This window comes from Meriones unguiculatus, chromosome 14 (genome assembly GCF_030254825.1).
Source record: "Meriones unguiculatus strain TT.TT164.6M chromosome 14, Bangor_MerUng_6.1, whole genome shotgun sequence".
Lineage (NCBI taxonomy): Eukaryota > Metazoa > Chordata > Mammalia > Rodentia > Muridae > Meriones > Meriones unguiculatus.
The window spans coordinates 13,726,320-13,740,974 of record NC_083361.1 but is presented as its reverse complement, the minus strand read 5'-3'; the positions used below and the strand labels follow the sequence as shown (position 1 = coordinate 13,740,974).

Below are 14,655 nucleotides of genomic sequence, written 5' to 3'. Positions count from 1 at the left end.
TATTTAACTTTTGAACTATTTGCGTTTTGGGTACTCATCGTAGAAGAATAAATATGGAAATTCAGTTGTGTATGCAAGAGAATACTATTCAGTAATTAGAGCACTATTTTAGTGAGCGAAATCTTGTCATTGGAGACAACATGGAGGGAATCTGAAGACATTGCATTAAACAGAGTTAGCTCAGATGTGTGACCTTGAGCTATGAACGGTGGCAGCGCTTGGGGGCGGTTTGAATGAGAATGGTCCCCATGGCCTACGGTGGTGGCGCACATCTTTAACCCCAGCCCTGGGGACGCTGAGGCAGGTGGATCTCTCCAAGTTCGAGGTCAGCCTGGTCTACAGAGAGTTCCAGGACAGCCAAGGCTACACAGAGAAACCCTGCCTCAAAAAACAAAACAAATGAAACAGTCTCCATAGTTTAATACTTGATCCCAGTTGGTAAAACTGTTTGGGAAGGGCTAGGAGGCGTGGCCCTGTTGGAGGAGGTGTCACGGGGAGGGGGTTCTGAGGCATGCATCTATCTATTTATCTATCTATCTATCTATGTGCATTAGCGTGAGGGTGTCAGATCCCCTGAAATTGGAGTTACAGACAGTTGTGAGCTGCCATGTGGGGAGTGGGAATTGAACCTGGGTCCTCTGGAGAAGCAGCCAATGTTCTTAACCACTGAGACATCTCTCTCCAGCCTCAGGGATTTGAGGTGGTTTTTTTTGCTGTTGTTGTTGTTTTGTTTTGTTTTTAAGATTAATTTATTATTTATACAACATTCTGCCTGCATAACAGATCTTACTATAGATGGTTGTGAGCAACCATGTGGTTGCTGGGAATTGTACTCAGGACCTTTGGAAGAACAACCATTGCTCTTAACCTCAGAGCCATCTCTCCAGCTTCAAGGATTTGAGATTTTAAAAGCCCATGCATGCCACTCCGGGTTGGTACACTCTCTCTCTTTCTCTTTCTGTGTGTATGTCTGTCTGTCTGTCTCTCTCTGCTTTATGGTTGTGTCTCAAGATGTAAACCCTCAGCTGCTGCTCTAGCACACACCTGCCTGCCTGCCCCCATGCTCCCTGCCATGATGGCCATGGACTAACCCTCTGAAACTATAATTGAGCCTCCAATTCAATACCTCCTTTCATAAACTGCCTTGGTCACAGCGTCTCTTCCCAGCAATAGAACAGCAACTAAGGCAATCTATGATCCTAGGACTTGGAAGGCTGAGGCAGGAGGATCAAGAGTTTGAGGCCAGCTGAGCCAACTAAATTGAGACTGTGTCAGTAGTGTGTGTGTGTGTGTGTGTGTGTGTGTGTGTGTGTAGAACAGTCTCAATTTTATGTGGAATGTAAAAAGTAAATCTCATTGAGGTCTAGAGTAGAATTTCTCAGATGCTGGGAGGGGAGTGATGCTCAAGGCACAGAACCACGGCCAGGAGGGAGGAGTCCTACCCTCCCAATGAGCATGACTATGGCTCAGTTTGTCTGTTTCAGACAGGGTCTCATGTAGCTCAGGATGGCCTCAACTCCTGACCCTTCTGTACTATTCCCCAAGGTCCAGGAGCGACAGGCGTGTGCTAGCAGGGCCTGCTCACGGTTCATGTCTCAAAATGACCAGAAGAAAGGCTTCTGACTGTTTTGCCACAAGTAAATGTCTGAGTTGATGGCAGGTTAATTCCTCCGATTTAACTAATATGCATTGTGCACCCCCATAAAACTGCGTAATTATTGCACCCCAGTTCAAAATAAAATAAAAAATTTAGCCAGGCATGGCTGAACACTCCCCTACTCCCGACATATGGAAGGCTGACATAGGAGAAGTTCTGAGACAGCTGAAACCCATCATCCAAAAGAAACCTTTTCTTCCTGAAACAAAGGAAACAGCATACTCACACAGCGGCGCACACCTGGAATCTCAGCCCTTGAGAGGTAGAGGCAGAAAGGTCAGGGGTTCCAGGCCAGTCCGACATGCCAGCAACATGTCTTAAAATCCAAAAAACAGAAAAGGAAGAGGAGGAGGACAACGACCAGTAAAAACAAAATAAAAGCTGGGCGCAGTGGTGCACACCTTTAATCCCAGCACTCTGGGAGGCAGAAGCAGGCAGATCACTGAATTAGGGGCCAGCCTGGTTGACACAGGGAGTTCAGGACAGCCAAGGCTACACACAGAGAAACCCTGTCTCGAAAGCAAACAAACAAAAACAAAAAAACCCCAGAACTTTGGCGGGATGGGGCCTGTAAGAGAATCTCGGTGGAACACAGGCAAAATGTGATGGGACCTGGAGAGAAAGAAGGAAGCCAAGGGGAGGGGGGACAGTCCAGACAGTCAGCTGGACTCAGGACCAGAGAAGCAAGCACAGGGGCGTGGTTTGCGGATGCCTCCAGACTCGTTGCCTGGTAGCTTGGAGAATGGCACTCACTCTCTGCAGAGGCCCCTCCTCCATCCCAACACTTCCAGAGGACACCTCGGAGCCAGCTCTGACCAGCTCCACAGCTCTTCTCGGGACACCTCCGCCCACCCCCGGCTCCCTAAGAATCATGTTTCACCAGTGTACATTTTTAAAGGTTTATCTATTTTTATGTGTATGTGAGTGCCACACGCATACCCTGGTGCCCCTGGAGGTCAGAAGAGGGCACTGGATCTCCTAGAACTAGAGTTACAGACAGTTGTGAGCTGCCATCCTAGGTGGTGGGACTTGAACCCGGGTCCCCTGAAAGAGCAGCCAGTGCTCTTAACCGCTGAGCCACTTCCCAGCCCCCTCACCAAGATTTTCCATAACTGTAAGAGTAAAGACATTTATTGTGTAAAACAAGAAAAACACAGAAAAGGAAGATGAAAATCACACTTAGGGTCCTCTCCCCCCCCCCGCCCCTTTTGGAAGACGATACACTGAGCATTTGGACTATTACAAATTAAATAATACACACGTACACTCGCACCCTGGGTCAGGCACAGATGTCGCTGAGGACATTACAGTCTCTGAAGACATGGCAAGGCTGTCCCCAACACGAGCCGCTCACAACTGTTTCATCACTGACGGAGTTGAAACCGCCTCTGCGTTCGACATTTCCCTGTTTCCGTTTGCCCTCTTGACTTGTTTATTTATCTGACTTTGTTCTGTTTTTGCTTTTGCCCTATCCATTGTTTCCTCGGCTTTCCCTCTGCTGAGCTGAAGGCCACCTGCTCTGCTCAAGGGCCACCATGATCCCCTGCTCCACTTACATGCTTTTGCGCCCTCTAGCTCTCATGCTAGAGATATCTTTCCCCTTTCCTCATTTCTTCATTCATTCACTCATTCGTTCATTCATTCACTCCTGTGAATATGCATTGAGCACCTGCTGCCTGCCAGGCGCAAGAGCCACGAGGAAGAGAGATCGTGCCGGGACCCTGGGATAAGCGTCAACCTTCCTCATCTTCCTTCTTTTGGTGACATTTTTGTCTGTCCCTCAACTGAACATTCAGAACATTTTGACCCTATCCAGGCTGGAATCCTGTTGGGTGCTATCCACCATCTCTACCCCATTTCTTTGCTTCCCCCCCCCGCACGTGAAACCCCCAGATGGCTCCGGAAGTGGCTGTGGAACAAGAGGAAGTCAGAGCCCCTGGCCGCTCAGTTGGGTGACATTATCCTCTACACTGAAACTGGGGCACGCAGCTTGACAAAATATACCACAACAGTTGCTGTGTCCCTCAAGGGACGATGACAACTCCCTTCTGCCATCTGTTGCTACAGCCGGCCCACACGGCACCCAAGAAGCAGTGGGGCTGGGTTCTGTGTGGCCCTTGGGCGCCCATCTCAGACGAGGGGAGGGGGTGTGACAGCAGCTGTCCCTGTGCATTCCCAGTCTCCCCTCCCCCGCTCCCACCTGGGCCTGTCTCCCTCCCACCCTCCCCTCTCCCACCCAGGCCACACACAGCCGAATTCACACATCTCCTTTTGTAGGTCAGTCTGTTCTCAAGGACCACAGGTCTGTGACTCAACAACTTCCTCTTGCAAATCTCCTCCAGCAACCACCTTTGGATCATGTGCCCTCTAGTGCCCTCTAGGGCTGCAGTCCCGGCTGGGATCTAGGAGAGGCTGCCAGGTCAGAAGCAACACAATTATGGCCTGTCCTCGGCCCCCATGGCTCATCCTGGGGCCCCGTATTCTCACTGAACGCTCTCTTATTCCCTTTAGTAAAGGGAAGGAACAGAAGGAGAAACAGACAAACAAAGCCCATCGGGGAAAGCATCAAAAGCAGTGGTTTTGCGCCACCCAGTTCCTGCGTTGGGCTGACCGCTGCTTCTTGCATGTGTGCATGGTGTGTGTGTGTGTGTGTGTGTTGGTGTGTGTGTGTTGGTGTGAGGGAGCCTTTGAGGAAAGGATATGGCCGCTTAGCCGAAGAACCCACACGTGGTTATGGCATACTTGGTCCCCATCAAGTGTGCTATCTTTGAGGGAGCTACTGACACACTTAGGGTTTCAGCTGCGCCTACCCTGTCTGAGCAAGAGGAAGGGGCCCGTGTGCCCAGCAGTTCCTGTGTCCCTCCCTTTGGGGCTCAGCGGCCCCTGCCCTGCTCTCACCCACTGTCTGTACTCACCAGGACCACTCACAACCATCACTAAATCGTCACACTTGCACACTAACCACACCGAGGGGACAGCACAGGTTCTGGGGCTGCTCGGAGCCAGAAAGTCTCCTCACCCCTGCCCCAGAGGAAGTTACAAATCTCGGGCAAGCTCCCCTCGGCAGCTACCAGCCAGCGCAGAGTCAGGGCGCTTTGGGGACCCCTCAGGCCACAGTTCGGAGGGCAAGCTGGACGGCCCCAGCCCAGCTCTCCAGGCCTGCCCCGAAGCAAATGGAGGTTGGGGGGCAGTCCCGAAGAGGGGCTCCCACTGGGCTAGAGGGTGCGAGTGCCTCCTGAAGTTTCACCCCAGGGAGCTGGCTGGTTTGTCATTTCATTCCTCTTGACAGATCCCAGCATCCCGAGGAGGGGTCCTTGGAAGAACTGAGGGTCAACCATGCTTTTCCTCGTGGAGATTCGGGAACTGGTTCCAAAAGGGAGCGTGGAGGAAGAGGAGGTGGGAGAGAGTTCGGGAGAGGATGGATGGATGGATGGATGGATGGATGGATGGATGGATGGATGGATGGACGGATGGATGAATGCAAATGTTCACAAATGCAGAACGTGAGGATGCGGACAGCAGGACCCAGGGTTAAGGAGCGGGGGAAGACCTGTTGCTCATAAGCATTGAGGTGCGGCCCCGGCTTTGTCATCGGAAGTGGGGGTTTCCACAGCCTCATCCTCACTGCCCACCAGCGGCTCTTCCTCCCCCTTTAGGTTGGGACCTGGCGCAGGCTTCAGCTCTTCCATTACCACAGAGCCCTGGCGAGACTTCCGTCTGCCGAAGAAAGTGGTGAGTGTGGGCCGTTGCCCGGACCCGTCCGTCTCCACGGCCCCGGAGCCCTTGCTGCCCCTTGGCCCTGACGCAGCTGCTGCCGCCGCCGCGGCCTCTTCATCAGACACCTGAGCTGGCCCGGCCCAGGCATCCACCGCCCCGTTTCGCTTGCCATCTCTGTTCAGGGTCAGGGCCCCGGTCCTCCGCTTCTGCCGCCGGCGCCACAGCAGCAGCAGCAGCACGAGGAACGAAACCACCAGCAAGGCCACCAGCATGGGTACCAGCAACATGCCGCTTGCTCCCTGGTCAGGTGTCCCGGTGGGCTTTGGCGTAGGCACTATGGATATTTTCCTCTTGGAAACCGGGGTGCTACCGGCCACACTGGAACTCTCCACAGAACTGGTGGCTCTGGTGGCTGGGAGTCCGTGAGTCTCAGCGGAGGGCCCCTGAGACCCAGTAGCCATGGTGACGGGGGGACCAGTGATCTTGGAGCTTACTGTTGTAGCCACAGAGGGTCCACTGGTGGCCTTGGGGCTTGTCGTCATGGTGACGGGGGCTGCAGTGGTCCCTTTCGTGGTTTCTAGAGAGGTAAACGTCTCAGTGGTGTCTGTCACAGGATGGGCTTTGGTGACAGGTGAGTCACTGGCTATGGCTGACGGTTCTGGAAGCGACACCGATGTCTTGGCGGAAACTTCCTGAGAGGTTGTAGGCTCGGGTGTGGGAGTATTCACGTTGGCACCCAACGGAATCCCAAAAGAAGCAAATTCAGTAGTTCCCAAGGGGGTTGAGGAAGCTGGGATTGGGGTCTGCCCCGGGGTGCTGATCGTCTCCGTAGGGTCCACCGTCACTGGCCTAACAGAGACTGTTGCATTGACAGTCGAGGCCTCGGAGGTACTTGGGACCCTGGTATGAGTCCCAGGTATGTTTGGCATCGTCGTCGTGGGCATTGTCACGGGCATCGTCGTCGTGGGAATCATCGTGTTCTCTGGAACCTGTGGGCTCACCGTCTGAGTCTGAACCCAGATGCCCCCAAGGAGGAGGAGAAGCAGGACCATCTCCAGAGTGACGGGCGGGCAGGCGGGCAGGGGAGAAGGAGTTGGGACCCTGAATGTAGGAAGTTGCAGAAGGAACACAAGTTGGGGAGGGAAACCTGGCCGGCCCCCTCCTCCTGCCCACTTCCCTGCCAACTGCCGAGCCCGACTTGTGGTTTAACGGTTTTTTCCATTCTTGCCTCCACTATTATCAGAGGCGATGAGGGAGCAGATGGTGATTCCCCGCCCTGGCCTTGGCAGCTCAGCCTGCAGCAGCAGCCCCGGCCTGCCCTCCTCTCATTCTGTTCCAGCCCGGGGCTCCTCTCATTCTGTTCCAGCCCTTTGCCCATCGCCCTGTTCATCCTTTCAAACTCCAGGCACATTCCTTCATCCTCCGAGCACCCCCACCCGCCCGCCCACCCAGCTCACACTGTCTTACCAGCTTAATGGATTCGGCACAGGGCCAGGGCGCACACCTCTTGCTCCTCCTGAGGCTTGGTCAGGACTGGGGCAGGGCGAGCCCCAGGGGGAAAGGAAGTGGGTCCTGGCCCCACCTACTCCACCCTGCATCCTGCCCCACCCATTCCTACTCCCACAGCTGCCTTGGGGGACCCAGGGGTTCGGTGGAGGCATGCGGAATGCGGATGTTCGGGGTCCAGAATGGGAATTCTCAGGTTTTCACCCGAGTGTGGAAAGGCAAAGGGTCAGAGCTGGGTGATGACAGACTGGGAGACCAGGCCAGGACCAGAGGCGGTGCATTTCCTGTCGAAGCGCTCCCAGGAAATAACAGGGTCAGGGGAAGCACCCGTTCCTTCCCCGTCGGGGTCCTGGACGCTTTTTTAGGCTGCTGAGTAATGCCAGAACCACAGGGAGCTGAGGGTGCCCCGGTATCCCACCGTTTAGGCTAGTGCTAACACTGCAGATGTGGTCTTAGAGAGCTGTGAGGGCTGGGGAGATGGACGTCAGAGCACGGGCTTCCCTCGCAGAAGCCTGGGTTCAGCCCCGGCGCGGTGGCTCACATCCAGTCCTAAGCCAGGGGATCAGACGCCCCCTTCTGGCCTCCACCGGCACCAGTACCCACAGGCGCAGACAGGCATGGTGGCGCCCGCAGGGCCTTACTAGCAGTACCCTGGAGGCGGAGGCAGGTGGGCCTCAGTGAGTTTGAGGCAGCCTGGTTTACAGAGTGAGTTCCGGGACAGCCCAAGGCAATACGGGGAAATCCTGTCTCGGAAGAAAGAAAGGAAGAAAAAAGAAAGATGATTTTCGTTTTTTTGTTTTGTTCCATGCGCCACCGGGTCCTGCGTTAAAGAGAGAGAGAGATCAGACACCCTCCCACAGACACACACGAAGGCAGAACACCAATGTAATAAAATTAGTAAATTTAAAAAAGGGAAAGAAAACTTCTAGAAAGCCCTCTATCAAGAAATTAATCAAAAGTATTCAACTGCGTGAGAACTGGGTGTAGGGGGGTGAGACCCTTTTTTTTTTTTTATTTTGCAATGCTGCAGCTTGAGCTCAGGGTCTTGGTGCCAAAGTCCTCCCCGCGGAGCTGCTAGCCCCAGCCTTGAATAAGGGGTCCTTTGCATTCTTTCTTTGGATAATCTCTGTTACCTGACTTGAGTTGGGAAATGCATTATTCTGGTGTGTGTTTGTTTGGGAGCCTTTCTTAAAAAAAATAAATTAAAAAAAAATCATAACTGATTTTTATATTGAAAAAACAGTTCTATGCACAATAAAAAAGTAAAAATTAAAAAATCTAAAACAGGGCGACTTTCCTTTGAGGAACCCCCCAGCCAGCCACACTCTCAGGCGCGTCTTTCTTTCCGAATGCCTTTCTTTCTCTTAGCCCTACTGCTTAGAGATCTATAATTTAAAAATAAAAAAAAAAATAAAAAAAAACAAGAGAAATTAAAAATCTATCTTTTAAAATCTCTCAATAAACCCAAATTCTATAATAACAGCAAGAAGACTGGACTAGGTCCCTGGCAGAGCCTGGCTTGGACTGTAGCTACTCACTGATGAGCTAATCTGACATGAGACTCCAGGTCAGAGGCAGGAGAGTATTGCTCACAGGACGGCAGGCGGCTCGGGTGTTCGTTTGCATGGAACGCTTTACTGGAGAGCACCGGCAGACACAAATGGCCCAGCTTCCATCTTGCACACAGTGGGTCCACCCGGCTTGGGGTGGGGTGCCCCATCTATAGCACGGCTAATCAAACTCTGGGTTCCTTTATCCTTTATTCTTTACGCCTTTCTCGCTTTGAAGCCCTACTAGAAATGGCTCTGGGGACAGAGATAGGGGTCTTGCATCCTTGACATCCCCAGCAAGCAAGCTCAGGGCTACTCCCAGCCGTGAGCAGAGGCTCAAATAAGAGTGGAGTTCACAGACAGGGATCAGGCATAGTGGCACATGCTGTGATCTCCGTCCTATGGAGGCCAAGACTTTAAAAACGAAACTGAAAAAGCCAGGCCTGGCAGCACACACCTTTAATCCCAGCACTGGGGAGGCAGAGGCAAGTGGATCTCTGTGAGGGCAAGGCCAGCCTGGTCTACAGAGTGAGTTCCAGGGCAGCCAGGGCTACAGAGAGACCCTGTCTCAATAAAACAACAGCAAAAACAGCTTCACATTCACCGGCAGATAAAACGCCTTCCATCGCGGCTGTGTGTGCAGATCGTATGGTCCATTGCACGCTGTTACCGAGTGTCATTTCAGAGAACATGCATACAGGATACGGGATATGTTTCATATCTGCCTGCATAGCGGTCTGACAGTTCACAGCATCGCTCTGGATGAACATTCGCATCATTTACATCATTTCCAAAGTTTCCTGATTAAAACAAAACTCAGCAAATGGTCTTGATTTTTTCCCCCTCTTCTTTCGTATTTTTATTTTTGTATTTTGGGTCGGTTGTTCGTTTAGGTTTGTGTAATGCTCAGTACGTGCCCGAAGATGACCTGGTTCTACTGCCTTTGCCTCTGGCATTTTGGGAGGTGTGTCAGCTACCCCAGTTTCTGTGGTGCTGGGGGTGTTACTCTGGACTTCTTGCTCGCTAGACAAGAACTCAGCCAGCTCAGCTGCATCTCCAGCCACCACACACTGATTATTTTCCTGTGATTATTAGGTTTTATGTTGTTTTATTCTTTGAGTAAGTATGGGTGTCTTGCTGGCGTGTGTGTGTGTGTGCGCGCGCACGCGTGTGCACTGTGTGCTCGAGGAGGCCAGAAGGGGGCATCAGACGCCTCTGCAACTATAAATGTTGGGAACCTACCATCTGGGGATTAAACCTAGGTCCTCCAGAAGAATGGCCTCCAGCCATGTACGGTTGTTTTAATTAGGAGGACCCAGGATGATGGAGTGCTAAAATCCTCCCCCTGGGAGGGAGAGGCTAGCGAATCAAGAGTTCAAGTCTCTTTTGACTACACAGTAACTTCAGGCCAGTCTGTGATTACATGAGACTCTGTATGGGGGGAGGGAGGGAGTGTTCTGACAGTGGCAGGTCGGGGTGGAGGGAGGGGCAGAGAGAGCAAACAAGAAAGAGATGGAGAGAGGGGGAAGAAGAAAGGAGGGAGAGAATGAAGGAAGCGAAGGAGGGGGTAAGGGAAGGTGGGAGGGAAAAGGCTGTGTGTTTCCTTTGTCACTGCAAACAGAAAAGCAACCAACCTTGGAGTTGGCGGTCGTTAACGAGAGATGGAAAAGTGTTTTAAAATTGTAGAATATAGGGCTTGAGAGGGCTTAGAGGAGAAGAGCACTCACAGCTCTTGAGTATGACCATGTTTCAGTTGCCTGCTCACGCATGGCATCATGCCTGCCCTTTTCTAACGTCTGCCAGCTCTGTACACACATACACACCAGCACACATGTGTGCACGCACGCACGCACGCACACACACACACACACACACACACACAGGACAAATCTGTAGGCATAAGATTATTGTGTAATTTTTTTTTTATTGTGTAATTCTAATGCTGATTTCTCTACCCCGCCTTATCTGGTTGATGGTCCCCTGATAGGCCAATAAAGCAGCTTACAGCCACTTGCTGAGCAAGGGAGAGAATAGGGCTGGACTTCCTGCCAGCCAGGGAGGAGGAGTTAAAGGAAGAAATAGGGGAGGTCCAGGAGAGATCAAAGAGAGGAGCTGGAGCAGAGAAGCCATACAGTGCAAGTACTTCTGGGAGTTATGGTGGGAGGAAGCCAGGATAGCTTAGAGGGCTAAGAATAGAGCGATAACTGCTTAGTTCTTGTGCTGTGAAGCTTCTTAAAATAATATAACAGAGCCTCAGTTATCTTAATGACAGCCATGGTAAGAGAGAAATTGAGAAACACACACAATTTTATAAAAATAACTTTAACATAATTTTTTTTTTACAATGTTGTATTTTATAAAAGAGTGAAATACAGGGCTGGTGAGAAAGTTCAGAGACTAAGAACACTGGCTGCTCTTGCAGAGGGCCCAGGTTCCATTCCCAGCGCTCACATGGTGGCTGACAACCACCTGTAACTCCAGTTCTATGATCCGAACTTCTGACCTCTGGCACCAGGCAGCACATGGTACATATACATACATACAGGCAAAACATTCATACGCATACAGTAAAATATTTTTAAATAAAAAGTGTAGAATAGAGGGGGAAAATGTTCAAAGGTAACAAAGGTTCCTCTAACTCGAGAGAGAGAGAAAAAAAAAAATCATCGAGGCAAAAAATCATGTTTGGCAAAATGGTCATTTCAAACAAACGGATGCTGCTAGAGCCGAGGCGTAGTTGGACGTTCCCAGCGCGGGGTGAGTGTCAATCGCCCTTGACTCAGGAGACTGCGGGGAGGCAAGGGTGGCCCCAGGCCCCAGCACTAAACAGACAGCACCTGGTGAAACAGCTGGAGACCCAGGCCCCAGCACTCAACAGTCAGCACCTGGCTGAAACAGCAGGAGACGCTGAGAACAGGAGCCAGGGGCTCACAGGAGGGAGACGCTGCCGAACTGGCTTGTGGAGGTGGGAGCCGCAGTCGCCGTCAGCCAGGCACAGGGCAGATGGTTCTCTGCCTCCTCTCGCCAGCTCCTTGCAGGAAGCCGATCTCCAGCGAACAAGGCGCAACCAAAAGAATTATCTAGCTGCAGCGGCGTTTGCGGCAGGCCAGGCTCGGTGGCACACATGGGCCACTCGCGTGGCATTTACTCCCCTAAAGAGCTCTGGGATATACATGTCTTTGCCCTAATTTTACAGGCGAATAAGACAAGAGACGAATCTGGGAAACAAAACAGCCAAGAGATTTGCCCAGGCTCCTCTAACCACTAGAGGCCAGAGGTGAGATTCAAAGCTGGGATGACTTAAGGTTGGAGACCAAGAGCAAAAGGCCTGAACTTTACCGGTCCAGGATGGCTGGGGTTTGAAAATTACATAATACTTATTAAAATGGAGGCTAAAGTTGGTCTTAGAGAGTGTGGAGAAAGATCTTATAAACATAGGGGTTTTTTTTTTTTTGAGCCAGGTACTCCAAGACTCCAAGTTCTGTGGTCATAAGCATGTGTTGCCCATTCCCAACCTCAGAAGAGCAAGATGTTTCAGACTGATCTTGAGAAATCTGAAGAAAACAGGAATTCCTCTCCTCTGATACTCACATCCGAACTATCTGTGGATTCTGCCATTTCTGACTTCAAAAATGGATGTGGTACTCACCATCAAGCTCTTGCTACCTTACTGCCGTGCTCCTTGAGGGACCCAGGCTCCTTGGAAAGAGCTGAGGGCTGAAAAGCATGGGGAGCTAAGCCTGGAGAATACTTTAAAATCATTTTTTATTGCATGTATTTGTGGTGTGTTGGGGGAGCATTGCGTAGGGGAGGGCCAGAGGACAGTGTGCAGGTGATGACCCTCTCCATCCATTGGGTGGGTGAAACTTGTTAGACTTGGCAGCAAGCACCTTTACTCCCTGAGACATTTAACAGACCCCGAGAAAGCCTCTTTAGCATTAATCAAGTCCTCAGAGAATGATGAGGATACGTCGAAAGGCCAAGGGACAAGTTTGAAGGAATTACCAAAGGCCAAAGGCAGGGGTGTGGGATGGAGTGGGTGTGTCTGAGTGTCACAGTGAGGAATGTCAGGTTTGGGATGTGGCTCAGTGAAAGAACTCTTCTCTAGCAGGAACGAGGCCCTAAGTTCCATCCCAGCACCGAAAGGAGCAGGAGGAGGAGGCCCAGCCACACACACACACACACGTGTGGGAACTGCAGTCCTCTGGGTTTGACCTGATCATTGTCATTTGAGGACAGGAGCTGCCACCAGCCTGAATGGGGGGAAGACTTGATTGAGCCATTGCCCAGGGTCACTTGCCGCTAACTGTATAGCAAGCTGCGTTTGTGTATGTCACTCTCAGGGCTGTCTAGGCCGTCCCAGTTTGGGAAAGGACACTACAAGCTTCTGAAAAATTCACAGGCAAAGAGCAGCGTCTTAAGGTATCTCCTCACAGCTACATTTTCTATTATCTGTGAGCTGGAGCAAGGCGGCATTGCACGCTTTTAATCCCAGCACTCCAGAAGTGTGCTAGCCGATCTCTGAGTTCAGGCCAGCCTGGTCTACAGAGTGAGTTCCAGGACAGCCAGGGATACACAGGGAAACCATGTCTCAACAAAACAGAACAAACAAAGATTGTGTGTATGATGAGTGTGTGTCTCTATGCAGGTGTGTGTACATGAGGACAGGTGCCCAAAAAGACATTACAGGGAGTTGGGAGCGACCAGGCGTGGGTGCCGGGACCTGAACAGGTGTCCTGTGTAAGAACAGCAGGCACGCTTAATCTTTCAGCCATCTCTACAGGCCTTAAACAGACTGATGGCAAGCCAAGCTGGTAACTTGTGGAAAAACCTAGCAGATGTCATCTTAACCAAGTGGCCGAATTTAACAACGGTAAGACAAAGCTGCGTCAACGGCCTCTGATAAAGATGCGATAAGGATTTGAAGGTGCACATTCGCTTATCCACTAAGAAACAGCAAGTGGGGTTGGAAAGACGCCTCAGCAGTTAGGACTCTGTGCCGGAGTCTGGTTCCCAGCACTCACAGCTACCTGCTGCCTGTAACTCCAGCTCTAGGAGGCCTGCTGCCTCCGTGGGCACCTGTGTTCACATGCACATGGACACACAGACACACAGACACATGAGTGAAAACGAAGTGAGCCCAGGCATGGTGGTGCCTGCCTTTAATCCCAGTGTTTGCGAGGCTGGCCGGGGCAGGCAGATCTCTGTGAGTTTCAGGCCAGTTTAGCTGACATAGTGAGCTCCAGCCAGGCCAGCCAAGGCTACAGTAGTGAGACCCTGCCTCAAAAATAAATAAATAAAAATTGTTCTAAAAAGCCAGGTGTGGTGGTGCACACCTATAATCAGAGCACTCTGTGAGGCAGAGGCAGGCGGATCTCTGTGAGTTCAAGGCCAGCCTGGTCTACAAAGAGAGTCCAGGACAGTCAAGGCTACGCAGAGAAACCTTGTCTCATTACAAACAAACAAACAAAAGCAAAAAAAAAAAAAAAGAAAAGAAAAAGAAAAAGAAAAGGAAAGAGAAAACAAATGAAACGCCAGAAGTGGGTTCAGAGGACAGCTCAGTTGTGATGTGCTTGCTGTGGAAGACCTGAGCAAAAGGAAAACAAAACCCAAGCAAAGCAGGAGGGGCGTGCCTAGAACCCCTGCACTTTGAGCCAAGCCTGGGCCACGCAATGAGAGCTTAAGAAAAAGGGGAGAGACAGAGACAGGGGGCTGAGTCGGGGTTAGCAGAAGCAGCTCAGGCCCAGTGAGTGTCTTGGTTACTTTTCTTGTTGTGACACCCAACAAAAGCGCCATCCCAAGGGAGGAAAGGCTGTCCTCCACCCGCAGCTGGAGGACCTTGGTCCACTGTGGTGGGGATCTTAACAGCTGGAGCCTGAGACGGCTGCCCACATTACCTCCACAGCCAGGAAGCAGTGTTCCTGCTTACCTCTTCCTCCCGGCAGGCCCCTAGGCCGCAGAACTGCTGAAGCCTGCTTCCAGGCGGGGTCTTTCTGCCTCAGCCTAATCGAGATAAACCCCTTGCAGACATGTCCCAGAGGTTGGGTCCAGGGGACTCTAGATCCTGACAGGCCGATAGACAACACTAACCATTACAGTAAGAGACTTTGTCTCAAGGCGATGGGGCAGAGAGTGAGCGAGCAGGATGTCTGATTCCTTCTAGCTGTCTGGAAATGTGTGCACATCCACGCATACCACCCATTGCCACCCACTGCGCACACACAC

At 51.5% G+C, this 14,655-nt stretch overlaps 1 protein-coding gene across 1 annotated transcript; it reads right to left on the bottom strand.

Moving 5' to 3' along the window:
• Positions 1-3,471: 3,471 nt before the first annotated feature.
• On the bottom strand, positions 3,472-6,948 carry Spn (sialophorin). The gene is made up of 2 exons (XM_021635905.2): positions 6,842-6,948; positions 3,472-6,475 (listed from the first exon to the last, which is right to left on the bottom strand). The coding sequence occupies exon 2, from the start codon at positions 6,424-6,426 to the stop codon at positions 5,215-5,217; it is 1,212 nt and encodes a 403-aa protein (XP_021491580.2). The 5' UTR covers positions 6,427-6,475; positions 6,842-6,948; the 3' UTR covers positions 3,472-5,214.
• Positions 6,949-14,655: the final 7,707 nt, after the last annotated feature.

Excerpts from the sequence above, each read along its gene's own strand:
- Spn (XM_021635905.2), bottom strand. The coding sequence starts at position 6,426 with ATGGTCCTGCTTCTCCTCCTCCTTGGGGGCATCTGGGTTCAGACTCAG.